General features: G+C 40.3%; 1 protein-coding gene across 1 annotated transcript in view; it reads left to right on the forward strand.

Moving 5' to 3' along the window:
- The window catches only part of tnr (tenascin R (restrictin, janusin)), a 218,899-nt gene that overhangs the window by 129,596 nt on the left and 74,022 nt on the right, over window positions 1–15,281 (forward strand). The window contains exon 4 of the mRNA XM_065276614.2: window positions 14,521–15,052. Within this exon, the coding sequence (XP_065132686.1) occupies window positions 14,578–15,052 (475 nt within the window). The 5' untranslated portion in view covers window positions 14,521–14,577. The remainder of the gene's footprint in view (window positions 1–14,520; window positions 15,053–15,281) is intronic.

The following is a 15,281-nucleotide window of genomic DNA, read 5'->3' on the forward strand; positions in this document are numbered from 1 at the left end:
CAGATTGGTTGTATTGCGGCGTCTCATGCATATTTACGTCGTTAGCATATTAATGTGACTTGATACTAGCAACATGTTTTTTGTGGCGTTTTATGGATCGTGTAAAATATGTATATTAGAACATTTAGAACGATCCAGCACCGCCTGCTCTATCTGACTTAAAGGAATAGTCTACTCATTTTCAATATTAAAATATGTTATTACCTTAAGAACTGTTGAATCATCCCTCTGTCATCTGTGTGTGTGCATGTAAGCGCTGGAGCTCGCTGCGACACTACGATAACATTTAGCTTAGCCCCATTCATTCAATGGTACCACTCAGAGATAAAGTTAGAAGTGACCAAACACATCAACGTTTTTCCTATTTAAGACGAGTAGTTATACGAGCAAGTTTGGTGGTACAAAATAAAACATAGCGCTTTTCTAAGCGGATTTAAAAGAGGAACTATATTTTATAGCGTAATAGCACTTTTGGGAGTACTTCGACTCGGCGCTGTAACACCCTCCCTCTCCCATTATGAGAGTGAGAAGGGGAGCGGACTTTTCAGGCAAGTCGAAGTACTCCCAAAAGTGCTGTTACGCCATACAATATAGTTCCTCTTTTAAATCCGCTTAGAAAAGCGCTATGTTTTATTTTGTACCACCAAACTTGCTCGTATAACTACTCGTCTTAAATAGGAAAAACGTTGATGTGTTTGGTCACTTCTAACTTTATCTCTAAATGGTACCATTGAATGAATGGGGCTAAGCTAAATGCTATCGTAGCGTCGCAGCGCGCTCCAGCGCTTACGTGCACACACACAGATGACAGAGGGATGATTCAACCGTTCTTAAGGTAATAACATATTTTAATATTGAAAATGAGTAGACTATTCCTTTAATGCAAACACCGGTTGACTCAATCTCGGAGGTCGAGGCGGAATTTTCAAATCTATAGGACACTGTTTTAAGGAAGTTTAATGTTCGCACACGCCGCCTTCAGCTATTTTTAAGGTAAGTTAGCGTTGTTTTAATTTGCGTAAGCCTAAATGTGAAGTGTGGCTATAGACCATTAACAGTATTATGTGCGACGTGATAATACTGATTAGTTTGTGATCTTCTGCACTTTATATGAGAACTGAGATGACAGTCTGTACCAGTTGTATGAGTGTGTGCTTGCACTGTATTTGTTGTTTTAATGCCTTGTTTTTGTAAGTTATTGTAACATTACTTTATTCTGGCGGCAGGCGCTGCAGTCAGCGCAGTCGCAGATGTCATTAGCGTCTGAGCGCACTCACAAGCTCTTTGTTGCTGCTGCATTTTGCTATCTGAGGAATTAAAATGTGTAAGAAACGCTCACAACATTTCCAAACCCCAGTACGGTAATGTGCAGTTAACGTTTTTTTCATGCAAATGTTTTCTCTTAATTGACGAGATAACTCGTCAATGGCGGGGAAATAGTTAAAACACAGCTCGTTGGAATGTTTGATTCTGCTTGTCCAGTTGCAGGTTTGTTATTCGCAGATATCAACCGCTCAAAACTAATAACACATGGTAACCCGGATGCTGCAAATGATTTTAAAGGGCACAGTTTAATATTACACAAAATGAAATATAAATATGTCTTTTAATAACATATACAGTATGACATTATATTTACAAAAAATGAAACCAAATAGCATGCTCATTACATTTGGTCATCTTGACTTACCATCTTCAAACCAAAAGTAAACGGGTTTTCCTTGCGTAAGGTCTGAATTGGTTGTAATGAGATAAAATATTTCAAATCAATATTTAATGTTCCTTACCTTATTTAGTAGGTAAATATCTGTGTAATAAGCGGGATAATGTACAGTCAGCCAGATCACACTGATGAGGCTTATTTCTGCGATAACAATCGGCTGCCTCTACATTACGCCTTACTTAACAAATACAACTGTATTGTAAAGTGTTAACAAAACAGATATGCTTGTGTCTTGATTTAGGGAGGTATTTAAAAAAAAGATTAAAAGACCTTGTTTTGTTTTTGTTTCTCCTGCCACCTAAGCATTACACCCCCATAATATTTCATATAGACAGCTATTTATTTGGGATATACATTTAAAGGTGCAGTGTGTAAATTGTAGTGGCATCTAGTGGTGATGTTGCAAATTGCAACCAATGGCTCAGTCCACGGCTCACCACTCACTTTTGAAACGCATAGAAAAACTACGGCAGCCACTACAGGACAAACATTTCATCGTTGGAGATAACTTAGTAAAAAAGTTTGTCCGTTAAGGGCTTCTGTAGAAACATGGCGGCACAAAATGGCGACTTCCATGTAAGGGGACCCTCGGTGTATGTAGATTAAAATGACTCATTCTAAGATAATAAAAACATAACACTTAATTATGTAAGGTTTTTATACCCCACTAATAATATAGTTATGTAGCTTATATTGCAATTCTGTCAAAAGATTATTCAAAAAGTTACACACTGCACCTATAACCAGTGTTCACATAATTGTTATGATAAACTTAAGAATAAAAGTGTAGCAATAGGAGTAACTAATACAGTAAAATAAAGTTACTAATAAGAATCTCATTGTGCAAATTGTCAATTTAGTGTTTTATATTAAATAACAATATTTTATTCAGTATACTGCGTAAGGATGCTGTACATCAAGTGGTAGAGTATGGCACTTGCAATGCTCAGTTGTAGGAAATTATACAATACGCAATACGCTTTGAGTCACATTGGATAATTAAATAAATGCCTGCTACTGTAAATATAAGAATATGTGAAGGGGAAAATGTACTGCATGCCCTAATCACATTAGAAACTAAGGAAACAAACTTAAAAATACCCTCTGAATAGACTTTGAAATTTTAAATATATGTGTCAAACATCATAACTGTTTCAAATGATCCACCCTGCTAAAAAAAAAAAAAAAATAGAAATAAATAAAAGAGATCTAATGGATTTAATGGTTAAAATAGGAAATGTATTGGAGAAAGTGTACCACAAGCTAACACTGCATCTTTTACAGAGTCCGTGTACTGAACTACACTTGCTATCTTTTCATTATCAACAAGGCATTTTCAAATCCAACGTGAAGCCAACAAACATTCCCATCTGTTATCTTGGCAATAGGTTAATGCTTTTATTGACCTCCTGATGCCCTAACATCATGTGGGCTACACGTCTTTATCCCAACTCTACTGTTCACACGCTTTTTTCTCTGATCAAATCATGACTTGAGCACACAACAAACACTTGCCGAATTCTAGGAGAATTGTTGCTGTATAACACTGGAGAATTACCAGCAAAGACAAGGACATTTATCAGGCTCCTTCTTGATGATTGCAAATGTATCACAGCGCAGGCTCGAAGATGAGTCGCATCACCTGAACATCTGGAAGTGTCATAATTATCTGACATGTTGAGATGCAGTCATTCATGTTCCCAGTCCTGACATCTCAATCAGACGTGCGTTTGTATTCTCTGAAGAATAGCCGGCGTGTCTTGGGTTGAAAACAAGCTCATCACAAGATTCAGTAGATTCATTTGTGATTCATGACATGTTTCATGTCATTTCTGCTGGTAGCAGTTGCTAAATAACAACAACGGTGTAGCTTGATGACTCTTTGAAAGAGCATGAAACAATGGGAGTTGTAGTCTTCACCTTTATTTTATCTAGCAGGACTTAAATAATCATGTTCATGGATGATGTAATGAAATAAAGTGATATCATAATGAACTGTAAGCCCACAGTGTGGCTTAATAAAGTGGCATGCTAGACGCTTCAAGTAGTACTTTCCCATACAATAGTACTTTCGCAGATCGATCAGCATGTGACATTAAAGGAAATAGACACCTTTTTTTATATTTTAATATGTTCTTACCTCAACTTAGACAAATTAATACATAATTATCTTTTTTCAATGCATGCACTTAATATTTGTACAGCGTGTCTGTCAGGATTTTATGAACACTCAGACACGAACCCAGATGCAGACATTAACAACGAAGGATTTATTAGACAAAACAGGGTAAAACAGAAAAACAAAACCCACGAGGGGGCAAAACAAGACAAGGGAAAACACGACGCTGAATTAACACTAAACTTAACAAATCAAACAATAACTTTTCAAAAACATAAAACAGGCAACGACTAAGACTTAACCACTAAATACTCACAGGCAGACCAACAAGATGCGACAAGACGAACGTGCAAAGAACAGCAAACACAAGGACAATAAATATGGACAAAGTAAATTACATACACCTGGAAAATAATGGCGAGTAAGGGATCGGGGAAAAGTGACGAGACCCGGGAAATGCGCGGTCAGAATAAACCAATACTACAACCACACATTTCCCACATAGAACATATGTACTGTCAGAACCCTGCCATGCTAAACTAGATCTAAATACCAACAGGATCCGGCAGGATTCTGACAGTACGCCCCCCTCAAAAGGCGGCTACTAGACGCCCTCAAGGGGGAACACTAAACACGATGCATGACAGATTGACAAACCGACAAGACCCAAGAAAACACTACAATTAACAACAAAGGTAAACAAGCATAAGTAACAAATGGGTTGGGGTGGGACAATAAAAACAACAAACAAGGGAGGGGGGGTGGGGGAACAAAAGAGTTCATAGGGGGGGTCCAGGGTGGGAGGGTGGGGAAGGAGTCCGGGTGAACTTGGTGTGAGTCCTGGGAAAGGCATGGCAGGACGGGGAAAACTCTGATTGGGGTTGCGCTGGCGGCTGCGTCGGCGGCTCTGGACGCGCTGGCGGCTGCGTCGGCGGCTCTGGACGCGCTGGCGTCTGCGTCGGCGGCTCTGGACGCGCTGGCGTCTGCGTCGGCGGCTCTGGACGCGCTGGCGGCTGCGTCGGCGGCTCTGGACGCGCTGGCGGCTGCGTCGGCGGCTCTGGACGCGCTGGCGGCTGCGTCGGCGGCTCTGGACGCGCTGGCGGCTGCGTCGGCGGCTCTGGACGCGCTGGCGGCTGCGTCGGCGGCTCTGGACGCGCTGGCGGCTGCGTCGGCGGCTCTGGACGCGCTGGCGGCTGCGTCGGCGGCTCTGGACGCGCTGGCGGCTGAAGTGGCTGGGCTGGACGCGCTGGCGGCTGCGTCGGCGGCTCTGGACGCGCTGGCGGCTGCGTCGGCGGCTCTGGACGCGCTGGCGGCTGCGTCGGCGGCTCTGGACGCGCTGGCGGCTGAAGTGGCTGGGCTGGCAGAGCAGGAAGCTGTGGCTGGACAGACGAAGGATGCGGTATAGATGCCATCACTTCCTTTCTCCTCCTCCTCCTGTTCCTGGGTGCGGAAGGTGCAGAGGAGACAACAGGAGTAGGCGTGGGTGAGGCAGATGTGAAAGAAGCCCCGGGGTTCGGAGAGGCGGGAACGGAACTCACCAGCCTTATCGACCCCGTGATGAGACCCCTAGGGGCCGATAGCTGCGGTCCAACTGTCAGCTCCTTATCCCGGGGCCGTTGCTGTCGGTCGAGACGGTCCACCATATCCCAAAATGGCATTGAAATAAGACCTGCACGTTCCGAGACAGGAGGAGGATTGTCGAGGCCGGCCAGGAGGTATCTGTTGACCATCCGATCAGAAAAGCAAGCCCTTCTGTCCAGGACCTTCTGGGCATAGCTCCGCAGAACAAGTCCCTTCTGTGGTGGAAAGGACCCAAACCCAGAACGTGACTCGGCGGTAAGGGCATTCCACCACTCTGGGTCCTCTGCCATAGTCTGCTGGGTTCTGTTTTGGCACGTTCGTTCTGTCAGGATTTTATGAACACTCAGACACGAACCCAGATGCAGACATTAACAACGAAGGATTTATTAGACAAAACAGGGTAAAACAGAAAAACAAAACCCACGAGGGGGCAAAACAAGACAAGGGAAAACACGACGCTGAATTAACACTAAACTTAACAAATCAAACAATAAATTTTCAAAAACATAAAACAGGCAACGACTAAGACTTAACCACTAAATACTCACAGGCAGACCAACAAGATGCGACAAGACGAACGTGCAAAGAACAGCAAACACAAGGACAATAAATATGGACAAAGTAAATTACATACACCTGGAAAATAATCACGAGTAAGGGATCGGGGAAAAGTGACGAGACCCGGGAAATGCGTGGTCAGAATAAACCAATACTACAACCACACATTTCCCACATAGAACATATGTACTGTCAGAACCCTGCCATGCTAAACTAGATCTAAATACCAACAGGATCCGGCAGGATTCTGACAGTGTCGTGAATGCCCCATTCAATCCTTAGGATCCAAACAGGGATGAATTTAGAAGCCACCAAACACTTCCATGTTTTCCCTATTTAAAAATATAAAGATATAATATAAAGAGTTACATGAGTAAGGATGGTGGCACAAAATAAAACGTGGTGATGTTTTAAGCAAATAAAAATGAGAACTATATGTGACCCATCACGGAAACCAGTGACACAAGTTGGCAGCACAAGTTTCGAGATAATGAGAAACAACGGGGTTTTTTTTTTCAAAATTTGTGATTTTCGTTTTATTGCAGAATCTGTTAGTTGAGATCACGAAGAAGCCTCTCCATGTCTGAGATAGCAGTTTTTGTATATTTAAAAGCGTACATTTTGCTGTTGAAATCGGCTTGTTTTTCAGGAGATTCTAGCGTGCAGCGGGAGCTTTATTGTCTGTGTGTATATTTACATACTGTATAAGCGTCTTGTGTTTTCGCCCCCGCCCCCAAAGGGAACAGCGTGACTACTAAATAAGGATAGTTCTCCCAAAAATGAAAATAATGTAATTAATGACTAAACTCGGAAGACCTCCGTTCATCTTCGGAACACAGTTTAAGATGTTTTAATGTTAGATTTAGTCCGAGAGCTTTCTGTCCCCTTTATTGAAAATCTATGTATGGTTTCCATGTCCAGAAAGTTAATAAAAACATAATCAAAGTAGTCCATGTGACATCAGTGGGTCAGTAAGAATGTGTTAAAGCATCAAAAATATATTTTGGTCCAAAAATAGCAAGAATTACGACTTTATTCAGCATTGTCTTCTCTTCTGGCTCGAGCGTGAAGTCACGTGACTGTAGTGACGCGGCTGACCTGTCCCTCAGACAGGTTTGCTAAGTTTTTTTTTTTTAAACTTACAGCGTGCGTCTCCCTAGACTGTAAACGAACTCGGGCGCACAAAACAAAATAAAAATAAAAGAAGCTGGGGGGCGGAACAGATGACAGTCAGCTGCGTCGTACGTCAGTCGCGTCACTGACTTTATGCGGCGTCGCAGTCGGATGATGTCAAAGTACCGCGAGAGCTCTTCAAGAAATCCTATGGAGTAGTTTAATTTCGACTTCGATTTCGTCATCTCTCTGTCAGTTCTTGCAACGCAGCATGAAGTCAAACACATATAAGTTACACAGAGATCGTTGAACTCTTTATATAATTGGCTACATGTTTTGTCTATCAATATTTTCCATGAAGTCTTTGGCTGATGGAGGAACGAGCGAGCGATTGGTAACATCTCTAAAGGACGTCACGTTTTCGACGGTGCTGTTTGGATTATCTATTATACTTCCTCAGTATTTTAAATACAAACGTTGAAGGCGGGTTCATGTGTTTACCGGAACGTAAATTACCGGTATACTATCGTATGGCGGAGGAGTACTTAGTTTGAGCAAGAGGGGGAGTAGTCTGGAGCGATGATGTTACTGCACGCCAAGGTCAAAGTGCTGCAAACTAAGTGCTCTTCCGTCATACAATATAGTTCTCCTTTTTCCACGTTTTATTTTGTGCCTTAATTTTTGTCAAAATGTAGGTTTTGAATGCTTATAACTTCTGTATGAACATTTTGTCAGTGTTCTGTACCATACCAGTTTATATTTATTCTTAAGTCTAACGTATTCATACTAAAAGAAAAAAAGTTTGATTTTAATTTCATAGAGGCTTTATGTAATAGCTAGTTTTAACTGAAGATAGAGAGAAAGAGATTTGAAATGTTGAAATTATGCTGTCATCATCTCAATAGCAGCACAGATGGTTTAATTTGAAAGAACAAGAGCGTGTGAATAAAGGTGAAACTTTTTTCCAAAAATAAAATATTGTCCCTCGCTTTCGATGTCTTTCTCGACCTTCTGTATAACAGCACTATGCTTTCAGTTCTCTGAAAAGCTTCCCAAAGTTCTTCAAGAAGTCTGCGATTATCATCCGCAACAATAGTCTTCATACGACAGCAGGCCTCAAAACAAGAAACAATGATTATTATAATACATCATGATGCATCAACTCTCCAAACATTACATCAAAGCCATAATCATCCAATTGTTATTTTCCTTGTTATTGAAACATCTTCATCCATTAGTTTTTCTTCCATTATAAAGCTGCAGCCTGCATTCATTTGTAAGCAATTTTTGTGAATCAAAATTTGAAAAGTGTTAATATTTGCCATTTTATTTTATTTCTATTAAAAAAGTCATACATTACAATACATTGATATACCCGACACAGGCTCCTTGGTTGGAACCTCCACCTCAATATATCATGGTAATTATTATTTCATGATCACTTTCATTCATCTCTGCTTGTATATTGGATGTTTAACTGCGTCTATACCACCTGCTCTCTACTGTCTGGTGCTATATGATAAGCCACACACGTCTCTCTCTCACACACACACGAACGCACTGTAAATTCTCATTGCTAGATTGACAGCCATTAAGTGACGAAAAAGAGAAATCCAGGCAAACGCATTCTGTTGAGCTGTAAATTGGGATATTGGGAAAACTGCAGAGTCTCTGTGGTTCTCACTGTCATATCTAATTGAGAGCTCTTCTAATTGAGTCTTTCCATCATACAGTCTGATGGGATTCCTTTCTCTTCAAAGACTGCAGGCTGCTTTGCATTGCCAAGATAAAACAAGAAGTTTTCACCAGCCTATTATAATAAGAGACCTGGTCTGACTTTACTTGACTGTACAGCAATTCGTGCGAAAAAAGTGTGACAGTCACTCCAGCTCTGTTGTCTCTCTATACTGTAGTTTTAAAGAGAAGAGCATAAAAAAAGAAACGTCTCAAAGACTTTGTCGTTGTTGGAGTGTTAAAGCGTTGTGATTGCAAGGACAGTGTTGGATTTAAATGGACACAGTTTTTGTCTAATACTGGCGAAGTGTTTTGTGTTATTGTATGCAAATTTTGATTCCTTATTTATCACCTGTCTCCTTCGTTTTTGTGGAAGGCGTGAGGTAAAATTGGTTGTGTAATGTCAGAGCACTCCAGTTCGAATGAGAAGTGAAGTTTGCCACTCAGTGGTGTAAGAGGCAGGATGGAGGTGGAATTAATGAGCCACCTGCTCCAGGGTCCAGTGCCACTATTAAACTGAGTGCAACCCATTTAGACCCACCCCACAGGATCCAACAAAACACAGTGTGACTGGAATATTTGACAACGTAACCCTGTTTGGTCTATATGCTGTTTATTTCATTTTGCTATACTTTAAAATGGATAGAAATGGATTTGTATCTTCAGACATTAAGCGGATAGATGGATGGTTTGTTTTTTAAAATGTGTATGTATTTTTAATATACTTCATTTGGTTACACCAGTGTCAAATTGAGTTCCAACCGGTTCTCTGCATGCAATGCAACATATCTATTTGATTTTCAGTGGGAGTCTGGATAATCATATCTTACATTGTTTCAATTGTCAGTATGCCATGCATGACTATGAATTCAAAGACCCAATGTGCATTTGATGAATATATACACTGGGTTATTTTCAACCCAGCATTGGGTCAAAAAGGAACAAACCTGACCCACTGGGTTCTATATAACCTATGCTGGGTTGTTTCAACACCAAAATGCTGGGTTGGTTTAGCCTATTGTTGGGTCAAATATATATTTGTTTTGTTAATTTAACCCACAAGCTGGGTTTGTCCCTTTTTGATCCAACGCTGGGTTTTGCAAGCTTCCCAGCTGGTAGCAAGAATACTTTAAAAGTAAGCAATAGTAAATCCTAAAAAATAAAAAAGTCTTCTTCAGATTTACACATATGATAGCTGTAATTAAAATCATTTTCAGTAAGACACGGATAATGAGGTGGCTAAGTGGCTGTGCGGTAAGTAGAGATGAGTCTGTCAGTAAAGCTGTTCTTGAAGTTTAGACGGCTCTGTTTATTATAATACTGTAGGAGGAATCTGGTTTGAGACACAGTCTACCAGTCCGTTGCCATGACAACCCCCATACTTTTCTTTGTCTGCAGTGTATGTTTGCTTTAAAATTACAGGATTTTTTGGAAATCTGGAAAAATCTGCATCAATAAAATAAAACTGATATTGTGAAGGACTAGACCTTTACTATAAAGTCTTTCGGTTGATGCAGGTGATAAAATGGTTTTTGGTCAGGATGAGGCTTTTGGCTAGTCCAGTGAACACTGAAAATGCCAGTAGGGATTATTACTCTCTTACCGCAGGTCCAAAGCACAGGTGCCAGTCGCAGTCAGTGAATCTTTTTATACTTTACTGTACTTCTGTCCTGGGTTTTGTTGCTGATAAAGGATTAAGGAAGATTTAAAGAATGCGAAGCTTTAAGCCAGGTCTCTACAGAATCAACACACTGTATCAACACAGTTCTTTAAAGTGCAGCTATTTCATTGCTAAAAACGTTATAAATAAATAAATAAATAAGTAATGTTGTGTATTTAGTATAATACAATGTGTTCGCGTGGTTTATGGTTAAAAAAACACATTTTTTTTTCCACATAACGTACATTTTTGTAGCTCCAGATTTCCCTGTCTTCCTGAAACGCACAGATTTTGTACAAAACTGTCCGTGATTGGCCAGCTAATCTGTAGGTTGTGATTGGCCTGAATACCTCTGACGTCAGCCGGAAATGTGATGCTCCTTACCATGTTTGAAAGATTTGGTTGCTAACCGGAGTTAACTTACAGGCTAAGAGTCTGAAGCAGAGGAATTATGATAACTTCGGTCTTGTCTACATCACCAATCCCAGGAAGTAAACTGTTGCCTACAATCCATGTGTTTGTTGTAGTCCAAGAAAAGAGATTTATGTTGGAGATGATAAATTGCGTCATTGTTTACTTTGGGGTATTACTGTTTGTACCTTTTGCATAGTAATACACACTTACACACCAAAAGAAATGTAAAATCGTGAATCAGATAATTGGTGCTCTTTAAGACCATTAATCAAATTACTTAAATATTTTGTATACTTCAAAAGGAAATCGCCCCATGTGTAAAAATATCAGAAAATTATTTCGACACAAAATATTAAAACAAAAGAAATCATGCCGTAGCAGGTCTTTGTTTGGGCCATTACACCAAATCGGTATTATTTCTGTCCCCAGGACATAGCACCTTAAGTGTAATTTTCCCTTAAGGTCACCCTTATGTTTCCCTTAAACTTAAGAATGTTGCAAAAAACACTTACGTTTTTTCTGTGGCATCTCCATGGCAACAATGGTATTTTAAAACAACAAACCTGGGTCACTGTCGTGAAACATTTAACGATTACCCTTACCTAAGAGAACCAGTTAAGGGATTATATGCAACATCCTTAAATTATTCTCTTACAGTAGGTAAGGGGAATTTACCCCTTAAGTATCATTCTTAAAGAGTAACTAAACCCTAAACCAACTTTTTTTAGTTAATGATCTTTAAGAATGATGCTTTATTAGTGCTGTTCATTGATTTTAGTAAGTTTTTTGACATTTTGATATAAAGTGTTTCAATACTACAATATATGGTGTAAAAACGTCTGAGTGCTGCCCTCTTCAGGTTGAACGGTGGCTACTGCAGTTGAATTTTCCTATTGGATGTTGGGTCCAAGAAATAACTCGTGACGTAAGCAGGTTCAAGCTCACCACGCCCTTGTTACGATCTCACCACACACTTAGTTCGTCCCCTCTATCTCCGTTGGGATCTGCCCACTTTTCTTGCATTTTTCAAATATTGCAGTGGGGGGAGTCAGGCTCTGACCAGGGGTTTAGTTACTCTTTAAGGGAAAAACTTAACATGCTTTATGCAACCGGGCCCTGGTTTCACAGTCGGGGCTCAGATTAAGCCAGGCGTATGTCTAAATAAAATTAGAACATTTGGCTAGCTTTTAAAAATGTGTATCAGAAAAATCACCAGTGTGCATTAGAGAGTCTACACGGGTACAAAATTCGTACCTGAACCTGAAGAGACCCGTAAATGTGCTACACTGAACCAACCCGGACCCAACAATTATTTTGAAAGTTGGACCCAGAACCGACCCGGACCGTCAATTAATTAAAAGCTGGAACCAAAACCGTCCGGGCAGACATATATCCGACTGGACCCGATCTGCAAATATTCTTCAGCTAGATGCTATTAATAAGTCAATAAACAAGAAGCCAAAATTAACTTTTTTGTCTTAAGTTAGCCCCTCTACCTGACTGTGATACACTATCCTCAGTGCCAAGAAAGTTCCATCCATGTTATTCCTCTTTTGCCAACTGAAATGCTTAATCCACTCATTATTCCAGCTTTAAAAGAGTCACGTTGATGAATAACGCAGTTATGATTTTTTTTACGTGCATAATAATTTATACTGCCTATTTGGATTATAATAAAGATTGCTTGTTCAGTGCCATGGCTGCAAACTTCTTTGCTATCATCTCTGTGCTCTTTGAGTCTGCACGAAAACTTTAGATATAACAGCAAGATGGTCAATTTATAATATTATTATAAAAATTGGAGAAAGTGCAAAGTCTAAATAAAAGAGCAAATTGTCAAAGGTAAAGTCATTGCGTCACTGCAGAAACTGACTGGTAGCCATAGAAACATTACAAGAGCCCATGCCCGTTAGCTGCCTGGCTGGAGCAACCAAATATAAACTTTTAACGCAATTTGAGCACCATAATGTATGCGATAGTTCTTCTAAGATTTTGTTGATGTTTTATTTAGATGTGAGTGTGTGTTCTCTTGATCCGATTAACTCGGGTATTACCCACAATGTTAAATAGACCTGGGACCTGAAGTAATAGATTGGGACCTGACCCAAGTCCTCAAAGTGCACAGAAGAAAAATTGAGTGAACCACAGCGTGCATCCATCACAATGCAATCACGGTTATTGACCGAATTTACCATTAATCAGACATTTAAAAGAGTTAGGGGATAATGACTATGTTTACATGTACACAAATAATGCGATTATTTCCAAAAATCAGAGTAAGGACTTTGCAGTAAGATGTTAATATGACTGGAGTTAACCTCTTCACTCCTGTTTACATGCAGTTTTTTTTTTTTTATTCAAACATAACCCAATGCAGAGCACAAATTATGACCTCACATATACTGTCCACTGTTTTAATTTATTTATGTTAAATGACAAACACGTTCTTATGGACGTATTTTGTTATTCGGTGCCATGATGTAGACAGAAATACTATGACAGTGCCTGTAATGGTTTCATATGCTGCAGTCGCATTATTTGAGCTGTTTCTGGATGAAGGCAGACTGCTGCTGCTGACAGTGAGTCGTGTTGACAGATTTCAGGGAAAACTTCCATATGTCAAGTTTAAAATGAATCCATGCTTAAGGTGCATGACAAACACATGCGCACTTAAGTTAGGGCGGTATAGATGTGATTAAAGTGTTTACATGGACGCATACTGCGATTAATTAAAAACGGCGCACACCACCTCTTAATCACATTATTTTTTATCAAAGTTTTATGTACATGTGGTATAATTATCATTTCCAAATTGCCCATTAGAAATTCATTATGAGGGTGCATGTAAACATGGTCATTGACCAGTACCAACCCTATGGTCCTATTCGGACATATTTGTTTCCTAAATGCTTGTCTCCTCTGCGATGAAACTCATGCATTTGGAAAAAGATACATTTGCAGTGGTTATGTGAGTTTATATTTCGAAACACCTGGAAATGGGCTGCACATGTGGTTAATTACATGATCATTCACAGGGCCCGGATCCTGTTGTGCAATTGAATACACTTAAAAAAAAATTGCACTTGTTGCTGCTAATAATAGACATTTTAAACGTTTTTGTGATTTTCTCTTCATTTACATCAGCTCCCATTCTCTATTGAAGAGCGATATTTTTTTCCCCATATATAGGCTACTTCTCATAATTTCAGATGTCAATGTTTAAAATGCTCATAAATGAAGACTGGTGCAGAATAAACTTGAAGTGCGTTACCATATGGTGCATTTCAGGGCGCTTAAAGAAAGTGCAGAATGACGTTGCATTGATCCCTTTTATAAACTCAGATATGTGGATTCAGATGGCAATTAAATTACCACACAACCTTGGTGTTTGTCAAAAAAACAGTAGTTAAATCAGCCGGGAATTTTTACGTGGGTGGTCGGAGAAAAACAGACATTCTGGATGGTTGAAATAGGGCTTATGTCTGTTAAATAGTGAAAAAGACATAAAAACAACTTTAATTTTGATGTTTGACTACATGCAAATGGCATTGATCTGGATGAATTGCCCATTTCCTTTCCTATTTTCTGAAAAAGCCCCATTTTGTATTTTCTCTTCAGTGTCGATCAGAGGTCTTCTTGAGGAGTTGATGATCTGGCACTATTGCCTCAGCTGTGATGTGGGGGCTCGACATGGCGATGCAAGGGTCAATGCTGAGCCTGGCTCTGCTGTTCTTTGGTGTTCAAGCTGTTCCTAACCCCACCAGCAAACTTGTAAAGACCACGAGGGTGAGACGACAGCTTCCAGATGACCCTAGCAACCAGACCCAGTCCATGATCTTCAATCATGTATACAACATCAATGTACCGCTTGAGTCACTGTGCTCCATAGACCTGGACACGATACCAGGCCCAGGGAACAAAGGTAACGGCGAGGGTGACAAGTTTCCAACGGAGTATACAGAAGAGACTGTGGATTCGGAAAGCCAGGTGACCTTTACTCACCGCATCAACATCCCGAAGCAAGCCTGCGGTTGTCCCACCATCACTGCAATACAACAGCTGGCCAACCGTATAGAGATGCTGGAGCGTGAGGTGTCGGTGCTTCGGGCGCATTGTAGCTCCGGGTGTTGTGGCGAGAGCTCTGTCATGGGTGAGTTGATGTTGGATACGAGTCTTTGTGTGTGGGGTAGTGTTTATGCATCTCAGCTAGCAATGCATGGCAGTAGCCGTACAAAAATTGTTGGTTTTATTCCAAGGGAACATACTGTACCTAAAATGCACTGTGCTTTGAATGACTTTTTATGAATTAACTTCCTCTATAAGATTTGCTCATTCAGGCGTGGCTTTGCAACTGATTAACATGTTTATGTATGACTTAA

The sequence above is a fragment of the Paramisgurnus dabryanus genome, chromosome 6 (genome assembly GCF_030506205.2).
Source record: "Paramisgurnus dabryanus chromosome 6, PD_genome_1.1, whole genome shotgun sequence".
Classification (NCBI taxonomy): domain Eukaryota; kingdom Metazoa; phylum Chordata; class Actinopteri; order Cypriniformes; family Cobitidae; genus Paramisgurnus; species Paramisgurnus dabryanus.